At 32.7% G+C, this 17,579-nt stretch overlaps 1 protein-coding gene across 2 annotated transcripts in view; it reads left to right on the forward strand.

The window, feature by feature from the left end:
• The window catches only part of LOC145241457 (N-acetylneuraminate (7)9-O-acetyltransferase-like), a 166,075-nt gene extending 154,525 nt beyond the window's left edge, over window positions 1-11,550 (forward strand). For both annotated transcript variants that reach the window (XM_080104436.1, XM_080104435.1), the window contains 4 exons: window positions 1-141; window positions 2,080-2,157; window positions 7,226-7,318; window positions 11,196-11,550. In XM_080104436.1, the coding sequence (XP_079960562.1) occupies window positions 1-141; window positions 2,080-2,157; window positions 7,226-7,318; window positions 11,196-11,453 (570 nt within the window). In that variant the 3' untranslated portion in view covers window positions 11,454-11,550. The remainder of the gene's footprint in view (window positions 142-2,079; window positions 2,158-7,225; window positions 7,319-11,195) is intronic.
• The last annotated feature ends 6,029 nt before the right edge of the window (window positions 11,551-17,579 follow it).

Raw genomic sequence — 17,579 nt, forward strand, 5'->3', positions numbered from 1 at the left:
AGCACATTGTATGGCATGTTGTTTGCCTTTGGGTATCAGTTGCTGATTAAATACCGTATCATAGATGACAATAATAGAGAGACACTTTTCTCCAAGGGAATTTCCTGGTGTCTCTGCATTTTTTCAATTCTGGGAATTGCTGTAAGTATTCTTAACCATTTTTTTTTTTTTTTTTTTTTTTTTTTTTTTTAAATTCTCTTCCTTTGTATCTTTTGTTTATTGGTGAATGGGTTGAATATTTTGGGGTAGTAATAAGCTTTTCAAATTAAGTGTAGATTTAACATTGTGATAACCGGACATGCTTAAGTTAGAAACCAGAACAAAGTTATCTTAATTGAAAGCCATGTAATAAACAATAATAAAAAACAAAAGTAAAAAGGTAATTATTTTAAACACAATGGAGAAAAATTGGAAATCAGAACATTCCTTTCACCTGAGATTAATAAGTTAAACAATAGGACAATTAGAACCTGGGGAAGATGTGGCCAAAAATAACTAATTATAAAATTTGGTCAAATTATAAATTAAAAATATGGTTCTAGCAATTAAAAATAAAAAAAAAATTGACTTAATGGCATAAAACAAATATTATATAGACCTGGTGAAAACAATGAATTGAGTTTCGGAGGTAAAGAGAAGCAGACCTGCATCCTACTCCAGAAAGTGGAAATTTACACATCTGTCCGAGAACTATTTAGTCAACATACAGAAACCTTTTTTCTAGTTAACAAACGCTGATAATGATGCAGTATCAGGAGATCCACTTTCCTACGCTTTCCTTTTTCTTTAAAAAGAAATTTATTGCCAATCTCCGGAAGCACTCCTACGGAAGAGTACTGACAGGGCTACTAAGACATTTTTTTTGTAAGCCAGAGTACACTAATCTTAACGTGCTTGGCTTTTCAAAATCACACTTGACCTTGTGTCTAACCTCATAGAAAAAATAAAATACAACCTATTAGGTCGAGAACAAATTGTTGAAATAAAACAAGACATGTTTTGTATGATGCATGAAGCTTTGTATGCCTGTAATTTATTTCATCTTATTAGGGAATTAATGAAAGGGGAACAACTTGGCAACAAACAAACGAAAGTAGAGTTGTCTCCCTTACAACCGAATTCATTTTATAATTCAGGACAACTCTAGTGTAACAATATTTTCTAATAAGCAAACTAGAAGTAAACTAATGAAATTACCTTCTTACATAAACTAAATGCATGATAATAACCCACATATGTGAAACAATTGTTTCCAGGGTTCATTCATAATATAAAGCAAAACAGACGATGCGGATTGACGTCATGTTTTCACAAGGTTTGTACAGGTTTGAAAAGGACTTAAATTTTGAGCTTTGTTTTGAGAAAGGCCATATTTCTATTATCTTGAAAAGATGGAAAATGTCTTGAAAACAGCTTGAAAATCTTATTCTTTATGTTCAGTAAAAATTTGTATCAGAATATTAAAAATGAAATCAAAATAAATACATTCTGAAATTGCATTGTATTATTTATTGTTTTTTTTTGTTTTAATTTGGTATTATTGATACAAGAGTTACATCCCTTTATCATGAAAGTACTCAATGTTATCATATACTTCATGGATAGGCAAAGTGAAATTCAAAAGTAGTGTAGACCAATCCACATGTTTTTCGGTTTATTATAGCATTGTTAATATATCAAATTTTGTTTGAAAACTTTCTCTCTCTCCTTCTCCATCCCTCTCGCCTTTTCATTCTCCCTCTCCTGCCCTCTCCTTCTCCCTCTCCTGCCCTCTTTCTCTCTCTCTCTTCTGCCCTCTCCTTCTCTATCACTCTTTCTCTCAATGTAGTTTTTATATTTTGTTTTTGTTTCTTCATTAAAATTCCAGTAAATTTCATTTAGAAATTTTTTTTTATATAAAACCTGAAAGTGAAGAAGAAAAAAAACTTTTTTGTAATACATCTTTCATTCTCTCCTTCCATTGTTTTTCCCTTTTTCTTTTCTCTATTCCCCATCTCTTTCTCTCACTGTTCCTTTCTCCCTCATCATCTCTCTCTCTGATTTTAAAATGCTACAATTATTTTTCTTATTCTTCCCCAGGGTTACACTGTATTTGCTTGTATCTGTAGCAGCAAACCCCAGTGCAATGATGTTCACTCTTATCTCACATTTTTACCTGTAAGTATTTTTTTTTTTTTTTAATATAAGTTTAGCATTTAACAAATTTTCCTCTATTGTTTTTAATCTTATTTTCAAATTTAACTTTCCAGTCTTGTGATTACAAATTTTTCTTTTTAATGGAAATCGCGCTGAACAAGGTATGTAGCCACTCTATGTAAGGACTAACAAGAATGAAAAATGATTATTGCAAAGACAGGAGATACTTATTGACCTAAGTCTTGAAAAGATCAAGGCTGTAGGTAGCAAGAAAACAATCAAGAGAGTTCCACAAGATTGCAGTTCTTGGAAAGATGTATCAAAACAGAATTGATGGAGACCACTAGACAAATGAGTCAAATGAGCTGAAACAAAAGAAGTTTTGAAGAACACATGCCATAATAGTTTGTATAAGAATGATTGAGGCTTGCAACATCATGTCTGTGAGAGAGAGGTTGCAGAGAAGATTACATTTCTGCACCTTGTCAAGAATCATCAAATGGGATGGATATTCACCAGCCTAAATATGACAATACTCCATACATGATCTGATAGTAGATTTGTGATGGTAGAGAATTACCTCAGGTATGAAAAAATGTTTAAAGTGATAGAAAGAAGGGATTTTACAAGAAGCGGAAAGAGCAATGGATCTAATACATGAACTCAGAAAGATTTGGTGAGAAAGAAAGTACAAGAAATTTTAGTCAATTTTTTTCATCGAAAGCAAGTTCTGTCCCCCCCCCCTTTTTTTTTTCTGAGATTCTTCTAGATGATTCATCCAGAAGAATCTCAAAAAAAAAAAAAAAGGGACACACCTACGATTGAAAGACTGGAGCTTATTCTTAACAGGATTAAACAAACCATTTCTGACCCCAATCCTTAACTGAACTCAGATCAACTTCGAGGTCAGCTGCATATTTCAACTGATCCAAAGAGGAAATTGACAGGAAGCAGTACCAGAATAGAAAGTGGTATCACAGCATAGATATTAATTTTGTTGGCCGGTAACGTGCAGGATTAAAGCAACATGTCTTTAAACATAATTTAAACACAATGGCAGATTTGTTGTGCAAGAATTTTATAAAAAGTAAGATCGCAGGAGAGTTTTGTTTATCCAATCTATTCTTTGTTATAATTTTGAAACATGGAGTATAGATTCCAATTCTATAGCACACATGGTGAAATAAACTGATATATCTATGATTGCAAGAATAAATTTGTCAATGGGAGAGTTGTGGAGGGAGTTATTCAGAATAAATTCAGTCATGTTTCTGAATTTGAGATGAGGAATAATTCATTTTATTTGGATTATTCTGACTATTGTTCTTATCTTGGAATGTTATTTTCATGTATCGGTCAGTGTAACCTACCTTTTTCAGGTGTCTCTTGTTGAACTCAGAAATCCACAAGGATCCGTGGTATATGGGATAAAGTACTTGGTAGAATTCAGCTACAAGTGAAACTCTTTTGGAGGTTGAAGATTTAATCCTCAGTGCTGGAAATACTCAAAATACAATTGCGAATTACAATTTCTACCCAGTTGTGGCTGATAGAACGAGAGCATGCTACCCTTGTCAGAGCTTACATTGGCAGAAATGTTGTGAAAATAACACTCAATAAGAGAACATTAGTTTGAACAATTCAAATAATATGGATGGTTCGGTCACATGCAAGACATCTTCAGAATATCTGAGAAAATTAGTTTGAATGAAGATAGGTGGTTCACAAAATGTGGGTAGACTTCAAAAGAATTGCAACCAGATTGTGGCTGAAGACATTGGTCAGTTGGTGTTGACGAATCAAGAGAATTTATTCCTTGAATATTCAAGTTGTTATTTTTTCCATTAAACTGACTTTGACATCCATTTGAAAAGGCATTCTTCATGCCATCATAAGTTTGATTTATTTAAATGTAATTGCAGTTTGCACTTTATAGGAAAGACGTCACAAAGATTAAACATCTCCATCAGACCAATGTTTTTTTTTTTTTTTACATGTAAATTACTAAAGACATTAAGCCACTTGATGTAAGGAGCTAAAAGAAAACAAAAATACTACTTCAACGTGAAAAACTAGCCAATGATAAGTGCTAGATGGATAGATTGAAGAACAGCAGTTCTTCCCCCTTTACCAGAAACCTCACTCATAGAAAACTAAGACAAAATAAAGGAAGCAAGAGGTACTTTCTACTCTCCTTTAGCATCAGTGATGATGCTTAAAAATAAAAGATGAATAAAATATTCCATGAATATCAAATCAGTCGATTCCACTTGTAGAACTAAGAATTTAAAGGTTTAATGAGTAAACAATTAAAATGTTTGTTTCTTGTTCAGCATTACACTATATTAAAAAAAAAAAATTTAGAAAAATCTGATGTACATGCCCATGACTAAACGAAATATCATATTCCAAAAATTACGTAAATTGATCGAGTAATGTTATTTTTAACTAGGAAAATCAAATTTTATGACTAACCAAAAAGACTGTCTTGCCCACCATTTTAAAAAAATCAAGAAACAAAGCGAGATAACTTAATAATTCAAACTTGCAAGATTTATGTTGTAATGCCTACGAATTTCCATTAATCACTTAAAAATAGTTTTCTATATGAAAATAAAACTACTTGATCAATTTACGTGATTTTTCAAATATGATATTTTTCATTTCATCACAAGTACCTAAATCATACAGAATACAGATATTTCTTTATTTTTGTTTTTTAACATAGAGGAAAAGACCAAATCTTTTAACATGTGTGATAGCACATGTGGTATCCTGTCTTTATCAACTGCCAATCAGAAGTGGCAACAGTCTTGGTAGCTAAGGCAGTACTGCTACTCTTAGCGCAACCAGCAACTTTCTCACTCGATAGAGTATATTCTTTATCTTTGTATTTTCATGTCTTGTGATGTTATCGACATCCCCCCCCCCACCGCTCAAGTCTTAAGAAGTAAAAAGAAAATATATATATATAAGAGGAAATAAGTATATCAGTAGAACAAGGGCATAGGAAGTTATTCACCAAGGCACACAAAGGGAACTAAAATAGGATTTCTAATCAAGGTGTGGTAGTGATTGGGACAAAAGGATTGGATAATTGAGGTCAATATATTTTGAGTTAGACGTGGCAATGAGTTTTGCACCAGTTTACGATAGTTAAGGACAATGTCCAGTTGGGGCAGTTCATAACAGTGTGTATGGGTGCGTGTGAAAGAATCAGCAGCAGCCGAGGGATAGCTGGCTAGCGAAGGTATTAGCAGGTGTATACAGGCTAGCGTCACATGAAAAAGAAAAAAGAACAGCACATGGTCGGGGGGAATGAAGTTGCGTGCCGAAGAAGATGGACATGTAAATACGAGGGTGAAAAAGCACTGGCTAGTGCTAGCATCACGTAATGGAGAGACAGAGACTTTTAAAAAGGATGTGTGTGTGAAAAGACTTTTGCAAGATAATGAAATGTGTTATTTTGAAAGAACCACAAATAAATGCATTTTATTTACATTTAAAAAAAACAAAATGTTAAGTCGGATTTTTATTTCTTTCCTCATTTGTTTGCTTGTCCTTGTGATGTTCCAAGTTGATGACTCAGTCACTCTTTCATAAATTGGAGTTGAAGCTGGGTGGGAGTAGATCAGGCCGAGAAGAAAATCTCTGGAGACTGATACGACTAGACAACTAATGATGGGCAATGTTTGGGTTTCTCTTTCTACACACACACACACACACACACACAAGTACTAATCTTGTGTTGTTTTATCGTAGCACGATCATGAAGGTGATCATTTATTAAAACATGTTTATCTTTGTCCATGGTAAAATGATCGCCACTTGAGTTGGAAGTCATGTTTAGTTTCAGGAGATGACGAGTGCTCAGTATATGGCAGTTCTGTACAGGTTCCAGACTTTATAATTTTGTAGCCCAAGAGCAAAAGATTCTTCCCATGTTGACATGAAGAAAACATGTGCAAGGTTGCTAAAAAAAAAGGTTTAATTTTTATGGAGCAATTCTGGTTTCTGATTGGTTGATAGCAGAATGTGAATTAATTTGATTTGTCAGTTCATAGCAGCATCGTTTATAAATAGAATCTCCCATACTCCCATTATGAGTCCAAAATATTGCAACAATCGCATCAACAGGGGAAATGTATCTTTGTGTCTGCATGTTTTAATATTGTAAATTCTTGTTGTATATTGAGCCGGAGTGACCCCGATAAAAGCAGAAGTGTGCACACACGCACATTCATGTTGGATTTTTGATCTACATTCTTGTGTCCCACAAAAATGACCGGAATTTTAATTATTACTGAAAACAAAGTTTTATATTCAAGGTCAGGAAATTAGATTCGGGCAACACAAAATAAAAAAGAACAATGTAATATTTTTAATATTTACATTTCAGGAATGTTGGTTGATATCTATACAAGACAGTTCCAACTGACTACAATATGGTTTTCTTCAAGTCCAACGTGAACAAATTCTTGATGAGCTATCTCCTTAAGAAATCCAATTTATCAAATTTCTACTACTATTGAAAACTGACATTTTCCCCTTGACCATTGTACACTCATTAACCCTTATCATCGAGTGGCTCTTGTGCCTTGATAAGTGGTGACTCCTTTATAAAAAAAAAAAAAAAAAAAGTTAACATAAACAACCGAGAGGGAGACAAGACCAAATTGTCCAGTGTGATTTCTCTGCTGTCACCTGCCACACACACACGCCTTTACAGCTAAACACAGTTGTGTTCTGCTCCTCTTTGTTGATAGGCAAAAGTTAATTGTAAATAAAATTCTATGTTGACAAATTCGTCTGTTGATTTTGAGAACGACAACAAAAGAATTGTCAGGTGTATATATAATTTAGCAAGCATTCGAAAATTGTATATGCATTCAATAACATAACCTTCTTAGCTTGTTTATTAATGGCAATTTTGATCCTGATTTTTTTTTTTTTTTCTTTTTTACTTAGTTTGCCTTGTTGGGGTAATGTTCGGATTCTACTATATAGTAATAAAGGTTATTAATTTCCCTTCATTTTTTTCTGCAAATAAAATAGACATGTTTTAATTAGTTTTATTTCTTGTTTTTAGATTATTTCATATATCATTTTACGTAACGTCCCTGGCTGGCTGCGGACAAAATACAGCACATTTTTTGCTTGGTTTGGGAAAATATCCTTAGAGGTAAGTTTTTAGGCTTTTGTATTTATTTATTTATTTTTTTGTAACTACTTTAAACTCTACTTTTCTTTTATGTTTTTTAGCTTCTACATATAGACCCAGATCTGTTTGTGAGAATAACCAATTTTTTTTTTTATGATGAAGTTAGAGATATTAATGTTAGACTCATATTGAGTTTTCCAACCCAAGTTTTGATTATTCTCATTGTAAGAAAGGGCTAGCAGTGATGATCGTGCAATCACGATATTTACGGGATCTAATGGGCAAGAGGAAGTGAAGAGGAGGACGGTCAACATCTTTGTAGAAAAGTCCTTAACTAAAGTTGGAATTCTTTTTGTGTCATACTACAGGGTGGCCCACTTAAAAGTAGCCCAGAAAATGTAGTAAAGAGAAGGAACGTTCTTTTATTGTTTAAATTACCTGTAGAGTTACAAAAGATTCTGGAAGTGCTCATTGTTGACATCTATGCATTTCTGGGTTCGTTTAACAACGTTTGCAGATACTGCCTGTAGATCTTCTCTGGTAATTCTCCTGATAGTGTTGATAATGTTTTCCTTTAGTTGGTCTAGATTGTGAGGATTATTTGCATAAACTTTTTGTTTTAAAGTTCCACAAAAATAAAAATCACATGAGTTTGGGGAACGTGGTGGCCATAACCGTTTGCTTATTGTTTTTCTATAAACGTCATGAACTCGTGTCCGTGATCTGTAAGACATACAGCATGTAGCATCATCTTGTTTCATTTTGTCTTGTGGTGTCAGTTGGTCATTAAGAGAAAGATTAGGCTACTTTTAAGTAAGCCATCTTGTAGCATGCCATCTGGCATTGCCCAGTCAAATATATTTAAATATCATATTTTAATTTATGCAAATTTCGTATTTCGATTATTATATTGTACCCAATATATTAGTGATTTCAATAGTTTAAAAAAATATGACTTGGGTTTCATCGGCTAGAATCATTTAGCGCTCCAGTGTTATGCGTTATCATCTGAACTAATGACAGGAGCACTTTAAGTTATGTCTGCCATATTCCAATTTTTGACTCCTTAGCAGCTATTTTTATCAGCTAAAAAACTAAATCGAATTTGTTCTACAGGTCTGAATACCCTATATATCAAGTTTCAAGTCTGCAAACCAAAAATTGAAAGATTAATTTGGTAGAAACCTTTTTGCCCACACAGACAAGATTATTTTTATATATATATATACTAGCAGTCTGTCCGGTGTTGCCCGGTCATAAAATATGTTTAAATATATTTTAATTCACGTAGATTTTGTATTTATTGTTATAGAGCAAATCCCCTCTTGATTATTATATTCTACCCAATATATATATATATATATATATATATTTACCAATGGTGAAAAAACCGGACTAGAGTGCTCAATGTGTAGCCAGAGCAGTATATAAGAAATTTATTACTGTGAGTCTAGAATGAGTTTACATATTGTTTCAACTAGAGGAAGATCCTCAAAGAGAGGAAATATCCAACTATCATCTATTGTCCATCTATGAATTCTGATGATGCTAGTTGGATATTTCCTCTCTTTGAGGATCTTCCTCTAGTTGAAACAATATGTAAACTCATTCTGGACTCACAGTAATAAATTTCTTATATATATATACATATATATAATATATATATATTAGTAATGATTTCAAAAGTTAAAAAAAAAAAAAAAAAAAAGCCTTTGGTGCCATTAGCTGGAATCAAAACTAAAGCATTCAGTGCTCCAGTTGTTATTTAGCGCTTAAACTTTCGTTGTTACCATCTGAACTATCGCTAGATGAATAAAAAAGGTCAGAGATATATAAATAAACAGATCTGTGTGCTAGAACGTTTTCATTCTAAATTCTACGCAATTATGTACAATGAAAAAATTATGCATGAAAAGAATTAAGTGTAATCGTTAAATGAAATTAATCATCTAACAAGAAACCATAAAAAATGAATAATTAATTTAAGAACGTTTGTTATTCAAACGAATGTGCAAATTAGTTAACATTTATAAAGTCACTTGCATATCCATGATTAAGTATATGAAAAAAGTTTTTGATAATTTTTAAATAGAAAAAGTAAGCTTTTAATATCAATGTAAGAACGAGATAGAAAAACTCCATTTTATATATATTTTACCCCACTCCATCTGTTTCTTTATTCTACATTTCATTTTCATGCTAGCATGATCCTTTTCAGACTTAGTTTCTTTAAATACTTTACAAGCAAAATTTCTCTTTACATTTTGCTAATTCCTCCCCTCTGATGAGAAGCAAAGTATTTCTTTGAAACTCCACAGATTAAGGACTTTCACCTCGGTGTGTGTTTCCTTTCTGAAACTTGGTCAGAGTATTGCTGTCACTCTGACTTTAATGTAACCTTTAAAGATCAATTTCATGGATGTAGAGTTGATTGTAATAATCAAAGAAGAAAGCGGCCGCGCATGTGTGTGTGCATTGTGTGGTTATACAACTTACCTTCAGATTGGATCTGAGAGAGAGATTAAAGATGGCAGCCATGGATTTATAAGGTGTAATCTCGTGGAATCTCACGAGATCTCATCGTCCATGGCACACATATGCAATGGAGTCAGTTTTCTAATAAAATGCCTGTGGGCAGAGGTGGTTGGGAGAACACGTGCTGGAAGTTGATAGAGAAATTTGGCAGTGACGAATTCTAGTTGAACTTCTGCTTATTGTATTTATTTTATTTTGTTTTGCTGTTTACCAGCCCATTTAACTGCAATGGATTAACAAAACCAGCAGATAGGTCAGTCGTTTGGGGAGACAAAACAGATCAGTTCTGGGAGTGAGATAAATAGACGACTTTGGCAGGATTGTATCATGGATTAGTCTCTGCTGAGATTCTAAACTTGAAAAATGGGAATTTAACTCGGATAAAGACACTACCAGAAGGACTTTAATAACACTTACATATACTCGTTACCAACAAGTCAAATGAATATTGTATATCTCAGTATTTGTACTTTTATTATGTGTGTCTGCTGTGCCTTTACTTAGAATACAAATTGTAGACCAGTGCTTACTCGGCAATTGTCAATACTAGAATTGACATGGCCAGGTTAACAAGATAATGAATGAGAGAAAATCATAGCAGATTGCATTTTGTAGGTCGATGATTATCAAGAAGTCGACATGTTTATATACTCGTCCCCCAATATATAACGCAACGCAGACCATATAATTATCACAAAACACCTAATTAATATGACCCTTTGATTCCTGGTAAAGTTTTGAGAAAAGTTATCTGATCTTGGTATCAGACATTGTTTTTAGTTGCGTCCCTGAACAGGAGAAAGACTTTTTTTTTTCTTTTTTTTTTTTTTTAACCCCCCAAACAAGGCATATTCCCACTTATGAATTTTGGAACCTAATGGACTAGTAGTTGGGATCATGTTTAACAGGGGACTGTGAAGTTGAGCAGTAAGATGTCTGTTCACATTACATTTAAACGAATGTAGGTTAATACAGTCAGGAAAGCAGGAAAAAAGGAGGGAATTTCAAAGTTTAGCAGTGTGAGAAAAGAAACTTTCTGGGATTTAGAGACCTCAGCAGTGGAGGGGGTGGGATTTTGCTACTTGTCAATGTACGTTTTGGGGGCAAAAGTGCAGAGTACAATCGATTAAACTTCTTGTAAAACAGGCACAGATGCAACATTGGACAAAGGTTGGAGCTTGATTGATAGTGCAGGACTCATTAAATTTCAGACTTTTTTATTTTTATTTTTTTTTATTTTTTTTTTATTTTTTTTTATTTTGTCTAAAATTATTGTTACAATTTTTTTCAGCCGTATTAGCTTAACAATGATAAAATCTTCATTAAAATTTTTTTTTTTTTGTCTTTTTCTTTTTCCTTCCAGTTATTCATTGCCCAGTATCACATTTGGCTGGCCTCTGATACCCACGGCATCCTCGTGCTGGTCCCTGGCTACCCTGTACTGAATGTGGTGATCACTTCCTACATCCTCGTATGCATCTGTCATGAAATCCATTGCATTACGACGGGACTGGTGAAGTATGCCGTCCCGAGTGATTGGAAGCTGCTCCTGCGTAACATTGTCTTGTTTTTCAGCATCCTCCTCCCAGTCTGCATCAGTCAGGGGGCTCTTGTCCTTTGAGATGGCGACAACGAAAGCAGCAGCAACACAAGAGCATGTCTGTGATGATGATGTAGTGGGCGGTACAAGAAAAAGGAGGAAATAAAAAAAAATAAAATTCTCTACAAAACACATGGGATGGGTGGGATTACATAATGCATTTTTTTATTCATTAATAATTATATATATATAATGTATATATGTAATATATATGAGTAATGTATGTATAAGATTGATATAAGGATACAATTCAACAGAATTTAAAGAAAATACAAAAGTAGAAAAACAACAAAAGAGAGCCTCGCATCGAAAACATTAATATTTTGTTTCTTCTTATTGGCAGAAACTTTTTTCAAAGTGAAACAAGATGGCATCTTAAATACCTTTTATAATGAGACTAATTTTCAGAAGGAGGGAATACAAAGGTAAGTTGATAGATTCGAAAGAGGCGGAAAGAAGAGAAAGGTTGGGTAGAATATGTGGCTATAGTAATTTGTTCAACTAGAAAATATTCTTGTTAAAACACCCAGATTATAAGTTAATCAACGGTAAATAGTGTAATCCCGTGAAAGATGTGACACCATCTCCCTACATTTGTGTAGTAGCTAATGAAAAGGTAGCCTTTGAGTTACCTTTGACCATGGTCAATCAATCCATATATATATATGCTGTGCATAAACACAGAAAAGGGGAATACAAAATCAATTCACTGAACAAATTCAAATCAATAAACAGATTCAAACAAATTAGTTTGATAGATGGCAGCTATCAGAAATGAATGTCACAATTACAATAAACTAAAATAATGTGTCCTCGTGTTTGTCGGAGATTTTATATATAATATATATAATTAATTCTGTCAGACATTATGTGTGAATGAGGTGTTGATTTTTTTTTAATTTTTATTTTTTATTTTAATGAATTTTTGAAAAAGAAAGTTTGTTAGAATTTTAAGATTGTTCAACATATTTCATAGACACAGAATATGTCTTACCCTCTGTTCTAAATCCAGAAGAATTTTTAGAAAAGAATTTGATTTGTTTAGTAAAAAAACAAACAAAAAAAAAACAGAAAATATTATGAGCTGGTATTTTGTGAATAAGAAATACCAAAGGTAAAGGAAGCGATTCGTCTTTTTCGTGTGTGAAAGTTTTTGAGGCCTTTTGTAATTTTCGGATATAGTTTTTTTTTTTTTTTTTTTTTTTTAATTTCATTATTTTCTTTTCTAGACATTTTAACTTTTTTTTAATTTTTTTTAGCAAGAGCAAGTTGTATCTCTTGATACTACATTTCATCTTTTCTGTCCTTGGTCAGTGAAAGAGAAATCCTTTTAGACTAAGACCATTTTTATTTTTTATTCTAATTCAGTGTCCCTTTTTGGGGAACTGAATTTTCTCTACATCAGAAGCCAATTTTCTGTCTAATTTTGCCCTCATGGAGAGACAAGTAAATAGGGGCTTTTCAAGCAATTCCAAAATTAAAAAAGTTCTATCTGCATTGGAGAGGAGAAATATAGTTTTAAAAGTTTGGCAAACCATAACTTATTCAGAAACTGAAAAATACATTTCTTTAAAATCTATTCCTTCAAGTTTATTCACAACTACCACTACCTACTTTACTCAAAGTTTTTTTTAACTCTGATTTTTGTTTAATTTCTTTTTAAACTATGCTAATTTGTTTATTACAAAATGATTTTTTTTTTTAATAGGATTTAAAAATTAAATAATTACGGCATTGTTTAGGTGTTAAATTTTGGTTTAGAGGCACAAATATACCTTAATATTTGACCTTTGTCTTCAAATTTATCTTCTATTCGCCAATAAAGTTTCAAAATCACTTTTAAGTGTAAAAAGTTTGAAAGTAAACACTTATTTTTCCACATTTTTTAGTTTAAAAAAAAATTGCTATCCTGATTGTGCAAAACTAACACAATTTTGAAGCTGTCGATATTCAAGTAATTTCTAGCTTGAATTTATTTACGAGTCAAGTATTATCCTTCATCTGTTCCTGTATTAAATTAAAACATATTTCTCACTTCACCATTATTTTTATCAATAAATAAAAATTAAATACTAATTATTAAAAAAAAAAATGAAGATGTTTTAATTAACGATTATTAATTTAAAATAAAGTTTTGGAGCAAAAAAAAAAATTATTTTTTTTTAATTGAATATAACACGAAAAAATGATTTAAGGGAAGCAAGGGCTTGGTAGGGAATTCCAAAGTGTAGCAGTCCGAGGGGAAAAAGCTGTTAGAGTAGAAGGCTTTATGGCACATAGGGATCTCTACAGTGTAGGGGTGGGATTTTGCTGTTTATCGGGGATATTGTTGTTGAGAGAGTATTAGTGCTTGGAGTTCGTCAAAGCACTTGCCATTGAAAAACTTGTAAAAACAGACACAAGGATGCCACATTTCAGTGATGGAACAGATTGTTTGTGATAGTTCAGGACCTATTAGGTTGGCAACTCTTTTTTGAACCCTGTCCAGGAGTGAGACACTATTTGTGAGCTTTCCATTTTTCTTGGAGGTATTTACCCTTTAAGAAAAGGTATTAGGATAAATAAACAAAACAAGACTTCAGAGGGACACTGTAATTATTTTATATCTGTAAAGTAAAGGAATTTATAATACAGAAAATAGTTTATTTCGCTGAAATATTAAATTTTGAGGCCTTTGTATGTATGTGATCATCTGAGATGGTGTCACACGTGGTCCGCACGTATGTGTTTTTTGCTTTTCTTTGTTCTCCTCCAGTTATATATTTTTCATTTTGCGCTGGTCAGTCCTCAAATCTGATTGGCTGATGAAATCCAGAGAAAAGGCAGAAATAGAAAGATAAAGAAGAGAAGAGGAAGGAGAGTATTCCCACAGAAGTAGTAGTAGTTGTTGTGGTGCACCACAGTCTTAAGTTCTTAAGTTGCGTGTCTAGACCAGAGAAAGTATTAGTTATTTTTAAAAAGGAATTTTTTTGTAGTTGTTTTCATTTTTTAAAGAAATTCTTTTTTAACAAATACTTGTAAATTCCTCAAAGTATCTGATTATTGGTTTTGTCGCTTTTTTTTTCTTTTACTCACCTTCACCCCAAACAAGGCACATTGCCACTTGGATGTAAGGAGCTACTAACTAGAACCATGTCTAAGAAAGATTAAGATGTTGGTTTACGTAACATTTAAACTTCTGCATATCAGGTTAGGTAACAGGAAGGGAATTCCAAAGTCTGGCTATTCTAGGGAAGAAGCTATTAGAGTGGAAAGCTTTCTGACATTTAGGGACCTCTACAATGAACGGGTTTTATTTTGCTGCTAATTGAGTTTGTTGGAATATGTACGTCGAGGGGGCACAAGTGCAATGAGTTCATCAGAGCACATTCCATTAAAATACTTGTAAAACAGGGACAGGATACAATATTGCGACGATGGGACAGAGGTTGAAGCCTAGTTGACAAAGTGCGATCTATTAGATTGAAGACCCTTTTTTTGGACCCTATCCAAGAGGAAGAGACTAGTGGTAGATGCACCAGCCCAAGTGTGGCAGCAGTACTCCATGCATGCGTGAATGGTGGCTTTGTAGAAGTACAAGATACTCTCAGGTGTGAGTAGTTTTCTAGCATGATAGAGGGAGCCCACCTTCCTTGCAGCAGTCTTCACAATATCCGCAATGTATTTGTTCCAGTTCATATTTCCTGTGAATGTTAAGCAAAAGAGTTTGAAGGAAGAATTCTAAGGTAGGAAGCTATCATGGACATCAGTGGTTGGATAGGTTTCTTGTGATTGTTAAGAGAGCAGCTTAGTCTTACTAGCATTAAATGTTACCATCCATTTACAACCTCATTCCACTACAGTCTGGAGCTCATTTTCTAAGGATTCAGCAATTACCTTAGATTTGTGTGCATCTGTTCTTCCCTCATACATGTTATAAAGCATTGTATCATCGGCAAATATGCCTATTTCAGACACAATATTATCAGTGAGGTCATTGATGAATATCAGGAATAATAGTGGTCCAAGGTTGACCCCTGAGGCACTCCTGCATTAATGTTATGCTGCTTGGATGAACATCCATCAATGACAACCTGGATGGTTCTGTTGTCTCAGAAGGATCAAATTATATTTAATATTCATCCAGTTATACCCTATGATTTAATTTTAATTAGCAGTCCTTCATGCCAGACTTTGTCAAAGGCCTTGGATATATCGAGGGCTACAGCCCTGGCTTCACCCGCCTTATCTAGTGCATTGTATATGTGTTCAGAGATGACTTAAAATATCTGCAGTAGAACATTTCCTAAATCTGTACTGTTTGTCAGAAAGAAGATTAGCTTTTGTGAGGTGGTGAACTAGTGTGCGATTTATTGATGTCTCAAAGATTTTAGCGAAGATGAGAAGGAGACTGATAGGGCAATAATTGAGAGGGTCAGTCCTTTCACCAGAATTTTTATACACTCGTACAACTGAGGTCATCTTTCAGTTATTAGGTAGGCAAGATTCAGCAAGGCATTTGTTGTAGAGTTTGGAAAGTACAGGGACTAGTTCAGCTGAGCATTTCTTAATTAGTATAGCAGGGATGAGATCAGGCCCACATGCTTTGGAGGTGTCTTAAGTTTTTTATGAAAAGAAAATTTTTATATTTTCAAGTTTAGAAAAGAAAATTTTAAAGCATTGTAGAGGTCAAACATTTCATGTCCTACTTAAAAAAGGAACAATTAATAGTGTCTCTGCTGGTACATGGGGCTGGGTGTAATTAATGTAATGGTTGCTGTTCTTGACTGGAATCAGCAATGCCAAGTTCAAATCCTGTCAGATCTAAACTGAAATTCAATTATCCATAAATATGGCTATGTGTTTGTTGAATCTATCATTTACATTAGATATCCTGTTTTGGGCAGTAAACAACCTAAAACTATGTTAATATGGTGTAAAATGAACAAATTAAAAATGGATGTTTTTTAAGGTGTCATATGTCAAAGAAAGTATTTTTCTGTCTGTAGAGACAGACAACAACAACAACAAAATTATATAAGTTGATAAAGTGAAGACAGACTATTATAATAGTTCTGGGTGTGAGTGCATACCCAAAGATGAAAGAAAAAAAATATTGAGAAAGCCAAAAATGAATAAAAACAAAAAAAATATTAATAAAGACCAAATAAAATTTAAGACAAAACAAAAACGAATAAAGATGAAAAAATATCAATCAAGTCAAAACAAAAATTAATAAAGATAAAAAAAAAGTATTGATAAAAACAACAAAAAGAAAACAAAAATACAAAAACATAATTGTCAGTGTTGGACATGTAAGTCACCAAACATTTTTTTTTTTTTTGTAAATTATGGACATTAATGGGATTAATTTCCCTTTGTGAACATTGTAATATTTATTTCAATCCAGGTTATGTGAGCTGGTTTTTTTACTTCTAAAAAAAAAAAAAAAAAAAAAAAAAAAAATTCTAGACGAAAAAAAAAAATCAATGAAAATATTTTTTTTTTCTAATTTTTTCTCTTCTGAACAGTTGGCAAAAACTGTGCATATTAATAATTGAAATAATCTTTCGTTTAAAAAGAAAAAAAAATTAAAATGTGTTAATGTAAATGATATAGACAGACAAGACCTCGTTTATTTTTTTATTTATTTTTTTTTTTTAGATGCATGGACTCCTCTAAAATCAGATGCGTCCATTCAGTCTGTGTTTATCAAATTTCTTTTCCAAACTGAGGTGTGACAGACTGACAACTTAACAATGAAAATGCTATTTTCAATGAGGAAGTGACTGGACGACAAAGCCTCTTTTTTCTTCTTTTTTTACATGATGCATAAAAAGACGTGTGTGAGAGAGTAAGTGAATGAATGAATGAGTGAGTGAAAAAGAAGGAAACTAAAACTAAATTTGCGTGTTGCCCAAGTGTTTGTGAAATGACCAGTGGTCAGTTAAAAGGTGACCATAAATTCTAATGAATGCACTAACTGATCAGAAGAGAAAAATGGATAAGTGACAATGTGACAGACATTAATATATATATATATATATATATATATATATATATTAAAAGAAAAAAAAATTTGTAAATAAATTATTTTTGTCCATGTAATTACTAATTTTCCAAGACAAAATCTGAAAAAAAAAATGGCAAAAAAATAAAAAAAATTTT

This window comes from Euprymna scolopes, chromosome 20 (genome assembly GCF_053919585.1).
Source record: "Euprymna scolopes isolate OS-2025 chromosome 20, ASM5391958v1, whole genome shotgun sequence".
NCBI classification, from domain to species: Eukaryota; Metazoa; Mollusca; class Cephalopoda; order Sepiida; family Sepiolidae; genus Euprymna; species Euprymna scolopes.